Raw genomic sequence first — 16180 nt, 5'->3', positions numbered from 1 at the left:
CTGCAATACTACCTTAGCCAGAGAGTCCACACTGTGCTTCAGATGTAAGATGGACTTCTCTAGGCCTTGAATACTCTCATCTCTGTCTAATTTTAAGCTATTATAATATTTTTCTGTAATATAAGTGCAACTATTCCAGTATCTTCCCAGTTAGTCCTGTCCCTAAAATTATGGCTAGAGTTAAAGAAATGGATTCCTTTTTCTGCCTCATGAGGTCTCCTCCAACATGATCTACCAGAGTTTTCAGCAATGTCTCTTCTTAATAATATGTTACGTAAAGTACTAACTCAACTAGAAGGCAGAATTCCCTTATGATAAAGGTATTAAGAACCTCTCCACGAAAACAGCGGGTCAGTACCATCTGACAAGCCCATGATGCTTGTTCAAGGGAGAAAAATCCATTTAGAATAAACAGTGGGTACTGCTTGATTGCAAAGCAGCCTATGTGACAGAGAAACTCCAGGAAAGTATCCTTTCTTGATATGGTCTGCAGGGTTAAAGCCTGACCTTCCTGTGACCATTTACACACAGCATCCATTCTAAACATTGTATCTAGTTGTTATAAAAGGGAGTTCTAAAATTATAGCATACCCTACAAGAAGTGGTAAGTACTGGCTGGGAGACATTCAGAATTGCAAGGTCTTTAACATCATTGACTGAAGGGGGTCCATAGATTGTGAATGTCTTGGGAAAAATCTGGAACTGAAAATCCCTGTGGTTGAGTGACTGGGAATACAGTGGTAGCTCGCCTGGGGAATAGTGTTGGTATAGGTTTAGTGTTTCTCAGACCTAATTTGGTCCTTCAGGTACTGGAAGTAGACTCACAGTCTGTTTTATCAAGAGTCTAACTGTAAAAAGCACTACAGGTTTTCTCCCTTTGATAAAGTAAAGCCAGAGACCCCAGGATTTCCCAGCTCCCCAACCTTTGCTTGTTTCACTTTGGCAGTAAGCCTAATTAAAACTTTGGAGCTGTTCCCCTGTCTGGCAAACCTGATAAGTTCTTCCTTTGGCACCTTCCATCCCTTACTCCCCAGGATTGATGCTTTGCATCCCCAAGAAACCCAGTAAAATTGTTCCAGGCTCCCACATGTGACAGCCCTTTACCCCCTGAAACTCATATAAAAAGTCTTCCATCTGTATTTGAGGTATACATTTTGTAAAGTATGTTGAGTGTTAGGCAATGTGTTATGAGTTATCAAAATTCAAATCTGAGAACCAGGGTGTCCTGAGAGGCTTCTTTATGCAGGCTAACTGGGTTTGTTTGTCAGTCTCAAGATTTTCAATTTCCCAGGTCAGGTCAAAGAGCTGATGTGGGTTATGAGCTGTAATACATACCAGGTAACAGAAATAATAGGCTCAGAGCTGGGATAATTTTAACTTGAGAGGATTGGTGCAATTTTGAACTTTTCATTCCAGTGGAGACAGTGAAATCTGGCAATCTCCCTTTAGAGAGAGGGGATCAGCTGGTCTACAAGAAGTGTAGTGCACCCAGGCAGCAATCCCATCTACATTAATGGCATTTGTCATGGTCAGTAAGACAATGAACAGTCCTTTTCAGCTGGGCTCCAGCACATCCTGGCAAAATCTCTTCAAGGAGACCCATTCTTCTGGTTGATACTTGTGTGATTCTGGAACTGGGCCTGATTCATAAAGGGCATGCAGTTTAGGACAAACAGGCTTATGAGCCCAATTGGTTGCTCCGACCTTAGTTATTAATTCGTCATCTTCCAATTTTGCACTAGCTGCAGACTAAAAGTTGAATACGAAAGCGTCAGGGACACCATACATAATCTCAAAGAGGAATAATGCCATCAAGTCAGGAGAGTCCCAGACCGAATATAGGAAGAAAAGAAGGAGCATCACCCAGTCACCACCAGTCTCCATGGACAATTTGGTTAAGGTCTCTTTTAATGTTCTATTCATCCTTTCTACCTGGCCTGAACTTTGGGGTCAGGAGGCACAATATAATTTCCAGTCGTCCCCAGTAAATCTTACTACATTCTGGCTTACCTCGGACACAAATGCTGGTGCATTGCCTGACTGCATCATGTCAGAGAATTCATACTTGTGTAAGACAACCTCCAGCAACTTCTTAGCCACAACTTTTGCAGTCTCAGTCTTTGTTGGAAATACTTTTATCCATCTGGAAAAAAGAGTCCATGAATATAAGTAAGCATTTGTAGCTGTACTTCCCTGGTTTGATTTCTGTAAAATCAACCTCTCAGTAGGTGCCTCAGCCTCTTTCCTCTCATTGAGAGCCTCAATGTTTGGTAGTTTTGTGGGTTTTGGTTAATTGGCCACTTGACATTATATTCTGAATAGTATTCTGCATGTCTCTGAAAGTCAATTTAGATTGTCTCACTACAGCAGCCAGCTGTCTCACTCCTATGTGAGTGATCCTATGGGTTTTCTTGAGAATAGGTCTTTCCAGTAATGTGGGTAATATTAGTTTATTAAAAAGGAGGGGCACTCAGGAATGTCTATGAATTAATGAGATACCCATCCTATCTGTGTCCCCTTGGACCCAGCCATCATAGTAGACAAAGGCCCTTCAGCCTTCACAAGCACTGAATGTGGGCTCCATATCTATAAGGAGTTCTAGAGGCCTCCTCTCAACACCAAGAATTATCCTGGGCTCAGGGAGTGAGTCTGAGCCCCGACTCCCTCAGTCTTCTTCTTCCTCTGTGACCATAGTCTTATTCTTGGACTTTCTCTTTGGGCATTCTCTGGCCCACTGTCCTTCCTCCCTACAATATGTGCATTAGTTCTGCTCCATAATATTTTAGAATCATTTTGAGTATAAAGATCAGAATTTTCTTAACTTGATGAAAAAAACTGAATGAGAACACCAAGACTGTGAGCACCCCTGGTTGCAGGTGAAGCCATGATTCTTTCTTTCTGAGAATGTGTCTCTCATAGGACATCCTTCTCCTAGGTAAATTTGTTGGCTTCCTTTCAACCATTACACACATCATCATATTATCATGAAATAATATCCTAGTATAGAAAGACTATTCTCTAAAAGCAGCAAGAATATGTTTGGCAAGGAAAGCTACCAGGAGACAGCTACTTATGTTGTTTGATACATCATCTAGATTTCTCCTTAACAGTGTAAGAGGAAGAAGTAACAAAGTACATGGTTTCATTCTATGTGGATAATAAACATGCTCCCAGAATTGTCTTAAGCTGAACTGCCCTTTTATACACACTGCATAAAGAGGGACTGTGTGAGAAACCACACAAGGGTTTTGGATAAGGCATATACTCTTTTCTGTAGTAAGCTGCTTAAGAATAAAATCTACAGATCTTTAATTTCTTCTGTAAATCAAGTTACCCAACCATCTTAACTTCTGTTACCTGAAAAGCATGAGTGTAAGTATTTTGTATATGTGATATTTCAAATGGAAATTTAGAGTCTGTAAGAGCTATCTAAGAACTAAAATAAACATACTTTGCAATAAAAAGATAAGTGAGTGTAAATATTTTACTATGATCCTTGTTAATTTGGGCAGAACTTTCTCCCTCAAACCTCTCTATTTGAATAAATAATTATTATATATGAAAGCACGCTACCACTTTAAGATGAATTCCATGCACTTTTTATATATCAATGAAACTCAATTATGTGGTATGATCTTAATATATCTTAGTTACTTCCTGACAATGTAAGTATTTACTAAATTCTTGCATTCCTGTCTGAGTTTCCAATTCATTTCTAGTTCTGCATGATTACTGTCCAATATTTCATAACCTATTTTTAAAAATTATGGTTAAGAGTTACTTCTTGTAGAAAATAAATGAACCTGAAGACTCTCTGAAAATTAAAATTCCTTGAGATATTATTGACTAATTCCTAATTAACAATTCACAGTAGGCTGGTAAACAGTTTATATGCATTTAGACAATCATTAAATTGATGAAGTCCTTTATAGATTACTGAATACTCACTAGTTTCCAAGGATGTTTCAAACCATGACACTGTCATTTGAAAAATAATTTAGTATTTGTATTTTGCTTGAGTATTCTTGGAAGAATAGAGTGAATTTGTTCATTGACTGGTTTTTAAATTACAAACAAAAAATTAAATCAATCTTGTGAATAGAAATGTATCACAAAAGGCGGAAAGATGAAACAAATTCCAATTTAGTCATTCATCAAAAAATGTTCTGTCTTAAGATGAACGTGGGCACCATTGTCTCCCAGTTGTGGATAACCTGCATATGCTACAGGTTAAAATTGGTCTTGACATACTTGTACTGGACTACAGGCATCTGGAAATGACTGAATGATGTAGGGAAAGGTGAACCTTGTTAAGAGTGGGTAGATGAAAGAATAAAACTTTGAGCATAATCAACAATGAATTTGCCTCAGTGGATTTAGAGATTGAAATTATGTGGCATGTTATCAGGATTAGGTCTTGGCATTCGGGGTTTTAGGCAAAACACAGTTTCCCTACAGTTTCAGAGGTATTCTCACCTAAAATACCAATCAATGATAAATATTATTGTTAAGAGAAACAGTTCTGCTCCCTTTTGCTGCTCTTTATGTACTTTGCTAGCAGTCTAGTGTTCAGGTGTATTCATTCATGATGCATTTTAACAGTATTTATGATGTGAGTTCCTCTACTTCAGTAGTCATGTTTGCAAGACTGCTTGACCATTCTGGATCCTTTAAATTTCCATTTGAATTCTCAGGTATATCAATACTTTCTTTAAAGAGGCCAGTGGCAATTCATACAAAAATTGGACTTAATCTCTCTGTCTTTTTAAGACATTGTTCTGTTTTCCAAACAGAGATAAAACTAACATATGACGTTAATGAGTGCATTTTGAATGTTCTGTGGTGTTATTTAATGCATTTCCAAATACTGCACTTACCAGGTTTCAAAATGCGTATCATTCTGCAAAACATACCACAGTCATTAACAACTATTCCCCAAACTCCATCACATTACTAGTAACTGTTAGAATGATTTCTGTCTTTATAGATTTTCCTGTCTCTGTGACTGAATAAACTGACACCAAAACCATCTCTTAGTGTACAAGATTTTACTTTTGTCTTCTTGCACTTGCATAAAATCTTGGATGTTTCCTGAAAAGTAGTTTGCTTCTATACTTCCTACTTCTGTTTCAGGAAACTTCATTTAACATGGATGAGAACCACATGCAGATCTTCATCATTCATGTATCTTTGTGTTATTTCTACCTCCAATGTGCCTATGTAATTAATCTGGGGATATCTGAGCACTTGACTTTGATAGCATGTTTTCATTTTATGTGAGTGTAAATGTTGAGGTTTCTGATTCAAATAGTAATTCTATATTTATCTTTGTAAAGAACACCTGAATTTTTTACAGATATTATGTAAATTGATAGGCAATATAGCCTTTATTTTTTTAGGGTTTCTTTTATTTTTAGGGCCATTTTGTTTGCATATATTTAGACACCAAAGTGTTGATCTGTGGGTCAACACTGCAAGGCTTTTGTTGTTGTAGTCTGTAGTAGGTTCCCACATTTTTGAAATTTTCTCCACAGTTTGATTTGATTCTGTAGATTATATTTCCCATATGAAATTTATTACAGATGTAAGTGATTAGCTAGATTAATTTGAGGAGTATTTCCATTATTTTAAGAGGAATCCAATTTTAAATATTTGTACGTGACCAGTTTTCTACCTACTGATATAGGTTTTGTTTCTTAGTGTTAGAAGTTTTTAAAGTACATACATCTTTCCTGTCTTTGACTAAGCAATCTTAGTGCTCTTTTTCTTAGTATTATAATTGTAATTATTATTTTATTTCATTTTAGTTCACTAATTTCTATTGTAGTGAGTCATAACTAAATATGAATTTTAATCTTGAAATTGTGCTTACACAAATTCCTAGTTTGTTTTTTTCCTCTTTTGGCTTACACAGAATTTTTAGTTTATGCTTTATATGACATTGATGAACTTAATTTTGATGAGACTCCAGAAAGCTAACCTTTGTCCTTCCTGAAAAATATGTATTCCTGTGTCAAATGAAGTATTCTTTACATGAATTTTAGGTTAAGATAATTTCTAGTGTCCTAAAAGTCATTTATTTTCCAATCAACTGATTGTTTTCTAGATGCTTTATGAATTATTGACTATTAATTATGGTGAATTCCATACTTTTATTGTAAAAATGTCCATTATTCTTTGGAATTTCTGCTTTATGATTATTGGAATTCACTTACTTTATGGAAATATATTTACTATTATATATTTTAAATTAAACACATTTATAAAATAAATTCTACATTTTTACTTCATTTTTTAAATTATTCTGATTAATCCTTTGAGAATTCCACAACTCTTTTGACTTCTCCTCCTCCTCTTCCTCCTCTTCTTCTTCTTCTCCTCCTTCTTCTTCTTTGTCATTTTCATCATCTTCCTCTTTGTCCTCCTCCTCTTCCTCTTCTTCTTCTTCTTCCTTTCTGTTATTTTACTAATTTATACTTCAAATGTCATCCAACTTTTCTTGAACTTCCTTGCAAACACCACCCATTCCATCCTTCTCTCCTTTGCCTCTATGAGGTTACTCCTCCACCAGTCTACCCATTCCAGCCTTGGTGCTCTAGTAGCCTCCTACACTAGGTAACCCGGCCTCTACAGGACCAAGGTCCTCCACTCTCATTGATGCCAGATAAGACCATCTTCTGCTACATATATAGCTGGAGCCATAGATTCCTCCATGTATGTGCTTTGGTTGGCAGTTTAGTCCCTGGGATCTCTGAAGGTTCTAGTTAGTTAATAGTGTTGTTCTTCTTATGGCGAACCAATCCCATTCAGCTTCTTCATTCTTTCAACTACCTTTTCCATTGGAATCCCTTGTTACCATCTGATAACTGGACATATCTGCATCCATATTTCAGGTGCTCACAGAGCCTCTCAGGAAACAACTGCATGTGGCTTGTCTCACCAAGTGATTTTTGGCATCAGTATTCCTGTCAGGGTTGGTGTCTGCAGATGGAATGGATCCATATGTGGGGTAGTCTCTGGATGGACTTTTGGTCAGTTTCTGGTCCATTTTTTGTCCCTCCATTTCCTTTGGACAGGAAAAATTCTGGGTTAAAAATTTTGAGATGGGTGGGTGACCCCATCCCTCAACTGGGGACCATTCATATCTACCAGGGATGGTCTCTACTGGTTCCACTTACACTTTTTTGGGAATTTTGGCTAATATTATTCTAGTTGTGACCTGGGAATCTCTTGCTTCCCTAGTGTCTGAAACTTTCTAATGTCTACTCCCAGTTCCCACCCACTAGATGTACATTTTTCTATTGATTTCCTGACCCTCTGTACTTCTTCCCTGTCTCTTCCTATACCTGATCTTGTCCTCCTTTTCCCTTCCACTCCTCTGTCCATCCCAGGTCCCTCCGACCCTCTAGCTCTTGTGATTATTTTGTTCAAAATTCTATGTGAAATGAAGCATCCACACTTTGGTCTTCCTAATTCTTAAGCTTCATTTGTTCTGTAAGTTATATTGGGGGTATTCTGAGCTTTTGCCCTAATATCTACTTATCAGTGAGTACTTACTAGATGTGATCATTTCTGTGTGGTTTACCTCACTCATGATATTCCCTAGAACCATCCATCTATCTACTAAGGTTGGCAAGTCTTCATTTTTAATAGCTGAGTAATACTCCTGTGTAAATGTATCAAATTTTCTGTAACAATTCTTCCTTTGAGGGATTCCTGGAAACTAACCTCAAACACACTGGTACAGTGGAAATTTTCCTGAATAGAAAAAACAATGGCTAGGGCTCTAGGATCAAGAATTGAGAAATGGGATCTTATAAATGCTTCTGTAAGGCAAAGAACACTGTCAATAGGAAAAAAACCCTGCAACCTATGGACTGGGAAAAGATTTTTCTAGTCCTACTTCCAATAGAATATTAGTACTCAACAGATACAAAGAACTCAAGAGGTTACACTTCAGAAAACCAAATAACCCTATTAAGAATGGTGTACAGAGCTCAACAAAGAATTCTCAACTGAGGAATCTCCAATGGTCAAGAAGAACCTAAAAGAAATGTTCAGCATCCTTAATCATCAGGGAAATGCAAATCAAAATTACCCTGAGATTTTACCTCAGAATGTTTATCATCAAAATCTCAGAGGACAGTAGATGTTAGGCAAGGATGTAGAGAAAGAGGAAAAGTCTTCCGTTGTTGGTGGGATTGCAAGCTGGTAAAACAAGTTTGGAAAGCAATTTGGTGCTTCCTCAGAAAACTGGGGATAGTTCTCCCTGATAACCCAGATATACCACTACTGAGCATATACCGAAAAGCTGCTCCAACATATAACAAGAACACATGCTCCACTATGGTCATGACAGTCTTGTTTATAATAGCCAGAAGGACAACTATATTCACTTTTAATTAATCTCTCCCTTTATTTTTTCCTGATCTACATCCTCCATATTTTGTTTTCCCTTAATTTCTTGTAGAATTCTACACTAAAACTCTCTGGCACTAGGTTTTTTTGTAGTTGTGGAAATTTTGATTACTGCTTTTGTCACTGATTCTTATTTATCTGTTCACTATATTCTTTGCGTATTGGCCTAATATTGTTAAGTCATTGGATCAAAAATTCATCCTGTTTTATGTTTTCCAGTTTAGTGGAATATACATTTTAGATTATCTTTATGATTCTACATATTTTATAGTGTCTGTTGTGATGTCTCATTTTCTTCTTTGATTTTATTATTTTTTCACTTCTCTGTCTAAATTTTGGAAATGTTAGATACAGGATTGTCAATCTTGGTATTCTTTATATTTTAATTTATAATATTCACATTCTAATTCATTACAACATTACTCCCATACCTTTCCTCTCACCAAAGCTTCACATATAGTCCCTGCAATTCCATATAGATTCATGGTAATATGATAAAATGATCAACTCCAATTTTAATAAATTTTTTGTTTCGTTTTTATTTATTTGGTCATTAATAACTATCTCTTACTATCTACTTTTTAAAGGTGTTGTTTGTTCTTTTTTTCCACAACTTCAACTGCGACATTGAGTTATTAATTTACATCACTTAATTTTTATTTAGGTATTTACAGCTATAATCATTCCTTTATGACTGCCTTCCTGTGTCCCACATAATATGAAATGTCCTGGTTTATCTTGTAAAGCTAAAAATAAGTTTAGGTTTATTTATTTTATTTTATTTTTGAGTGAGTTTCTTTCTTCTATTTGCTTGTATGTATGTGCATCACATAAATGCCTGGTGCACTAAGAATTCAGAAGTACCCATCAGATCCTCTGAAACTGGAGGCAAAAATGGTTGTGAACCAAGCCAAGGGTTCTATGAGCTAAAAGCAAGTTATTTTCAAGAGAAAGAAAAGACTTTTAACTACAAAAGTGACTCTCCAGCCCTAAATCTAGAAATCAATTAATTTAATTGTTGATTGCTTCTTTGACAGAATTGTCATTCTCTATATTAGTTAGTTGTATGTTAATTTTAATTTTTAATTTTTTATGAATTTGTATTTTTTCCTTTGCTGTTTTTTTTATTTCACTGTGCTCTGAGAGAATTCAGAGTCTTATTTCACTTTAACTAATTTGTTGTGAATTGTACTGTGTACTAATATTGTTGCTTATCAGTATTGGCTGTTGAGCAGAATGTTGATTCTGCAGTGGTTAGTTGTAATTTTCCTTAGATGTATATTAGGATAAATTGATGTAAAGTGATGTTAACTATATTGTTTCTTTAACTTTAGTACAGATGATCTGTCTATGAATAAGAATGAATGGTATAGTCACTCACTATCTCTCTGATGGGTTTAATCCATGGTTTTAGATATAATAATTACTTTATGAAACTGAACGTATCTATCTTTAGGAGTGATTTGATTTTCTTACAGATTTTAGTGAACTTTTTTTAATCTGTAATTTTAGTGTTTTAACTATATTGTCATGAGTGTATATTTTTTCTCATCCTATGTTCTTCAAATTCTGTATACCTCTTCTGCCTAGATGGTTATCTCCTTCACTAGATTTCATCAAAAACATTATAGATATCATTTTCTATGACTTTCTTGTAGTAGTCCCCCCCTTCTATGCCCATAAACTCATGATTGGGGACAACTGCTCTTTTAATTTTGGTATATAAATATATTCTAACTTATCATTGACATATACAGAGTTAACTAGATTCTCTAACTTTTTTTGTTCCTGGTGAATTTACTTAAAGAATATCAGTATCCTTTTTAAACAATATTTTATTTAAATAAATATTTTTAATATCAATTCCTCTCACCCTTTCTATCTACTGACATCTCCTATGGCCCTCTATGTCCTTTGATGTTAATAGTCTTATAATTTTAATTATCATTGGTCTGTGTGGGTGTGTGTTACATATATAAGTGCAACAAGCTGAGTTTATTTAGTATTAATTGTATTTATTTATTTTAAAACTAACCATTTAATGTGCAATAAAACTTAGGGTGCTGAACTCTAAGGAAGTCTAAATCTCCCCATCTCTCCAGTATTTCATTGCCTGGATCTCTTCACTACAGTTGAATTTCAATGCCATCTTTCTCATAAACATCACCACTTCCATTAATTTTTATCACTGTTCACACCTTTTTCAACAAACTTTCTAAGATTTCATGGCAGTAGCTTTTCTCACATATCTAGAAGAAGCAATCTTGGAGAAGGTTTCCTAATCTCCTATTACTTACAATCTTTCTTTTCCTTCTTTCAATGGGGGTAATTGTAGCTCCATAGAGTGGATTTGGCAGTGGGTTGTGAGTGTGTGTGTGTGTTTGTGTGTGTGTGTGTGTTACTATTTGTGGAATAATTTGAGGAGTATTGGTATTAGCTCTTGATTGAAAGTAGGCTAGAATTCTGCATTAAAATCATCTGCCTCTTGGTTGTTTTGGTTTGAGAGTTTTTAATGACTGCTTCTCTTTATTTAGTGGATATGAAACTATTTAGTTTACCAGCTCTTGAATTAACTTCAGTACATGATATTTGTCTTGAAAATCATTGGTTTCATTTTGATTTTCCAGTTTGGGTAAATATAGGCTGTTGAAGTAATACCTAGAAATATTTTTATAAAATATTTAGCCCATTTTATAGAACAGGAAATAAAGTATGTTATTTTTCTAATATTATTTAGTTCCATGATTTCTTTGTAACTTGGTGTCTCTGTGTATATTGTTCCAGGGAAGAATGATGATAACATCACTGTCATCACTGCTGCATGAGAATAAGGAGTTCTACAGTCCAGATAGGTTTGACCCTGGACACTTTCTACATGGGAATGGAAACTTTAAGAACAGTGACTACTTCTTTTTTTTTTCAGCAGGTAATTAAAACTCACTTTCTGGTGCCTGAATTATAGTTTCAGTTGTGATAAAACATGATGACCAAAAGCAATTTGGAGAGCAATGTGTTTAGTTCATCTGTCACCTTGATCAATAACATCAAAAATCTATTAAAAATTTCAAGACAACCACCTAGAGTCTGGAATTGATGCAGAAGTCATGAAGGTGTGCTGTTAACAAATTTCCAACAGCCTGCTTTCTAATAAAATCCAGAACCAAGAGCCAAGTGGTGGCACTACCTACAGTGACCTGGGTCCTGCCCAACTAATCATCAATCACAAAAGGTATACACAGCCTTGCCTAATTGTTAATCTGGTCAGTCATCTTTTTCTCTTGATTGAGGTTTCCTGTTCCCAAATGACACTACTGTTGGTCAAATTGACATAACACTAACCAGCACACACTAGACAAAGGGTAGACACATTGTGGATATTTTGAGACTTAATTGATGACTTCTATATGGTTAGTAGATTTTTAATTTGTGTATAGTCAGGAGCATGATTTTAAGTGCCCATGCACTGCCCTTGTTGAAACATTTTTCCTGTCAAAAGAACATGTGTGATCTTAATTTTTACTATTGTTTTTGAGAATTTATGAAAACTAGAGTGTATTTACATTCTTCCTTTAGCAATATTACAAAGACACCAAAGAAGTCCTTACTAACTTCTTCTGGAAATTAAACGTCATTTATTTCATAGTAAGTCTTTACTCACTTACCATGAATGTTGGGATTTCCATAATTTGGTTTCTTAATTCTTGTTGGACCTTCCGCAACTCTTTGCAATGATCTTCCTGAAATGAGTTCACCTTGGATTGAAATCTACAATGTGATTTCTCTGATAAACAAGGCCCACAAAAATTTATTTTAGTAAAGATTCCTGCTATTAATATGCTTTTTCTGTAGTTATGTATATATCAGAACAATGATGATGTACTGTCTTGTAGTAATGTTATATAGACAAATAGATAATTTTTCTATAGAATCCCTAATTTACTTCAAATAATTTTAGAATGAATATTTTAGAGATGGTATTAGTTGCTAGAAACATGCAATAGATTTAGAACCAAGAATAGAATGTGCCCACTCTTGAAACTAGTATTTAAATCCTGTATAGTTAGAATACAATGAGCTATCATAATTACACTAAAAGAGAAATTGACTTGAAACATTTTTTTTTCTAGGAAAGGCATTTAAGCCCAAGAATAAAGTCAGAGGTGTACACTATCAAAAGGCAAGTCCATGTAAAAACTGTTGCTTTGAATTTTCAATTAGTATATTATAATGAAACACTGCATTGAAGTTAATATTAACATCATTGCCTTCTGTAACTTCAAATTCATGTAACATTTATCTCTGAGCTAATTTTCTAGAGCATATTTTGTCTAAGAAGGTATAAAAAGACGAGAAAAATAGAAATAAAGTCACTGCTGTTGGTTGAATGTTTTAGCTTGGGAAGCTTTGCTCCATCTATACATACATACATACATACATACATACATACATACATACAACACACATACATAAATACATACATACATACATACATACATACATACATACATACATATATGCATCCATCTACCCATTCATCCATCCATCCATCCTACTGTATATGTCTGTTTGTGTATATGTTTGTGTGTAGGTATTTGTGTATATTGCTAAGCATGCATGAAAAATTATGGAATTGATTGTGACAGAATACCATGCCTACCCAGAGTGTGAGTGTATGAATGTTTGAATATTATAAGTGTCTGTGCATTTGACGCTACAAAGAATCTAAACTCTTCCTTTCCTTCCTATGTGGTTCACAAAGCATTAATCAGCTTAGCTAGAGGGCCTTCTGGCTGAATCAGCAAAGAAGGATAGGGAGAGGCTGGGCGGTAACAGATATAGCATGAAGGATGACAAAAACAGCCAAGAAAATAGAGGAGAGAGGGGCTTGTGGAGGGCACATGGCCTGGACAGCTGTCATCAGGTCATAGATGTTGTTCCAGTACATCCTGCTGTTCTTCTGGGGGTGGTGTCTCCTTTGCCTTCTCCCTCTCCTTGGTTCTTGGTTCATTTTCTTGGCTGGTGGGGTGGTATTGGACATTTCTGGCAGGAACCCAGATAGGCTTGGACTGGTCCTGTGGAAAGACACAAGGGAACACCCTCCTGGTTGTAAGGAGATGGTCTGATCCCCTCCAAATTCCAACCAAAGAATCTTGCCATCATACTAGGATAGGGGGAGCTAGTTTTGGTGTATGCCAATGGAGGGAAATATGAGGGTGTTTGGAGGTTTTGTAGATGTCAAATATGTTTAGGGTAGTCAAGGCCATCATTAATTGTACATTAGGGGGTAAGTGGTGGTTTGTTGTTTCAGGAGTTGGGCCTTCAGGGTCTGGAGAGTTTTCCTATTATTACTTGGCCCTGAGAGTTGTGGGGAATATCTGTACGATGGGCAATTTCCCAGCATGTGCAGGAGGTTTTAAATTGAGTGCTACTGATGGGGGGGCATTATCAGTTTTTATCTGTTAAGGAATGCCCATAATGGCAAAGATGGAGAAAATATGGTAAATTAACCTTTTTGAGTTTTCACCTGTCTGGGATGTAGCCCATAAAAAAATGTGAGTAAGTATCTATGGTGACAAAAACATATTTATGTCTACTGAATTGAGGAACATGGGTAACATGAATTTGCCATAAGGCATTAGATTTGAGGCCTCGGGGATTGGTGCCCATGGTTTGTAAAGCTGGGATGGTAACGAGAGATGCACAAGAGGCACAGGTTTTTATTATCTTTTATAGATGAGCAAGGAGGATGTGAGGGAAGTGAGCATGAAGCCCCTTTAGATTTGTGTGTGTGCATGAATGAAATTGGTCTGCTTGTTCAGTGGAGGCTATGAATGTCCCTGTTGAGGCAATTTGGTATGATTGCATGCCACTGTTGTCATCTTTATTATTGTAGTCCTAGCCAAATGTTTCTTTGGTAATACAAAAATGTGCTTTTCTCTACCTATACAATCTGCCAAAGTTACTTAAGACTCTTTCCTTTTCTGTCTTAATAGATTTTTACTACTGCTCTTAAATGTTATTCAGTTACAATCAATGCTATGGCTCTCAATCATGTCAGAAGTCTGCTAATAGCATACTTAAGTTTATGGCCAACAGAATTCCCAAAGCCTCTAACAGTTGACCCAAGATGGTTTCAGAAGACTTGGACACCTAGAAGATACAGCCTGGATTGTATGCAATGATATAGTCACTAGCAAACTCAGTAGACTAAACTGGATGTACTGAGTCAAATGACTTGGCTAAACCAGGTTAAGTCATTTCTCATGTCACACATATCCATTCCAAAGAAAAAGCCCTGCATCTTCTGTGCTTGGAAGTCAAACTGACTTCACCCAAGAGAGTATGGAGACCATGGGAACTGTTGGCTAGTGGACTCCGTCATTTTAAAAAAATAATATATAACTGGTAGATTACTTTTTACTTTTTCTCAGACTTCAGACTATATCGACAGCTAAGCTTTCACAGATATTATCTCTTACCTCATTACCTAAACTCAGTGACATCAATTAAATGTTTCATATTTCTTCTTTTTGCTATACCACTACCCTAATATTATCTGAGTTCCTATAAACTTGCCTAATTCTAATAAAACATTCCACTATACGATCCAGCAAAGGTTCATCTTAAAGACTGTTCATATTCTTAACTCATGCTTTTATCTCTTTTATAAACTTATAAGCTACAGGAACACCACTCAGATCTACTTCTCATGGACCAAATAGATGCCATTTAGATAAGTATATTGGCATAAATTTCCCACTTACCATCTACTCCAAAGAGTGGAATCCCTCTGGGTTTCAAATGTACAGCTTAGAAAAAATTTTCTTTCTCCCAAATGTGCTTAATCTTCTTCCCTACATCTTGTCAAGTTCAGGAACATCCAAAACAGCTCCAGAGAAGCAATCTCCAGATTCTCTATCTCCTGTCGCAAGCACAGCTGCTTCTAATGGACGTATTCCTTCTGACTTATCCTCAGATGGCTCCATAGACCCTGGACAGCAGGAAACAGCCAACTTTCCTAAAACTGGACAAATATACCCAATACCCATTCTTCTAGGTTCCCTCTAGAGAAACATTGCCCCCAATGCCAGCAGAAAGTATCAGATACTATGATAACCCTATTCCTGCTTCGCAGTCAACTCTTTCTAATTTTTCTTTTTTAATTAAACCAAAATGGAGGAATGTTAATATTCTGCCTAAACTCCACATCCACAGTTACTTGAGAAAAGCCAGGTAGGCCTGGCCCACTATAAAGTGGGCTGGCCCCTTCCACTCTCTCTCTTAAACTCTTGATCTCTTGCCTCTAGCTTCTCTCTGTCCCTCCCCCAACCCCCTTTTCCCTTCTCCCTCTCTACACATAGTCATGGATGGCTTCTACTTCTTTACTTCTCTCTCTCTCTCTCTCTCTCTCTCTCTCTCTCTCTCTCTCTTGCTCTCGCTCTCGCTCTCGCTGTTGCTCTGTCTGTCTCTCTATCTCCTCTATCTCTCTACCTATACTACCCTCCTGGATCCCCTCCCCATACCCTGAAAAATTACATTCTATGCTGTACTGGTGTGTGACTGGTTCCTCAGGGGGAAGAGATGTCTCTACATGGACCCACTGAGACATTCCCTTCCCCCACACCTCTCCACACACCCACTGAACATGCTCTTTATCTCTTTACCTTTTTATAAATACATCATTGATGCCAAGACTCATATATAGAAATTTGAAGGTTTGCATTAGACCAGCTACCAAAGGATATACACACTCACTAGTCTA

The 16180-nt window shown here is 36.3% G+C and overlaps 1 protein-coding gene across 4 annotated transcripts; it reads left to right on the top strand.

The window, feature by feature from the left end:
• Positions 1-11196: 11196 nt before the first annotated feature.
• LOC114633063 (cytochrome P450 2C29-like) lies at positions 11197-14724 on the top strand. Of its 4 annotated transcripts, XM_028781686.1 has the most exons (4): positions 11197-11344; positions 11992-12060; positions 12546-12595; positions 14412-14724. In XM_028781686.1, the coding sequence occupies exons 1-4, from the start codon at positions 11240-11242 to the stop codon at positions 14485-14487; spliced, it is 300 nt and encodes a 99-aa protein (XP_028637519.1). In that variant the 5' UTR covers positions 11197-11239; the 3' UTR covers positions 14488-14724. The 4 variants fall into 4 exon arrangements, 2 of the variants coding, with proteins under 2 accessions (XP_028637519.1, XP_028637518.1); XR_003713162.1 differs by lacking the exon at positions 14412-14724 and having other exon boundaries at positions 11197-11647; positions 12546-12803; XM_028781685.1 differs by lacking the exon at positions 11992-12060.
• The last annotated feature ends 1456 nt before the right edge of the window (positions 14725-16180 follow it).

The sequence above is a fragment of the Grammomys surdaster genome, unplaced genomic scaffold (assembly GCF_004785775.1).
Source record: "Grammomys surdaster isolate TR1022 unplaced genomic scaffold, NIH_TR_1.0 513, whole genome shotgun sequence".
NCBI lineage: Eukaryota > Metazoa > Chordata > Mammalia > Rodentia > Muridae > Grammomys > Grammomys surdaster.
This window is presented reverse-complemented; position numbering and strand designations above follow the sequence as displayed.

Excerpts from the sequence above, each read along its gene's own strand:
- LOC114633063 (XM_028781685.1), top strand. The coding sequence starts at position 11,209 with ATGATGATAACATCACTGTCATCACTGCTGCATGAGAATAAGGAGTTC. Across the intron at positions 11,345-12,545 it reads CTTCTTTTTTTTTTCAGCAG|GAAAGGCATTTAAGCCCAAG; the intron begins GTAATTAAAACT and ends TTTTTTTTCTAG. Across the intron at positions 12,596-14,411 it reads GAGGTGTACACTATCAAAAG|ATTTTTACTACTGCTCTTAA; the intron begins GCAAGTCCATGT and ends CTGTCTTAATAG.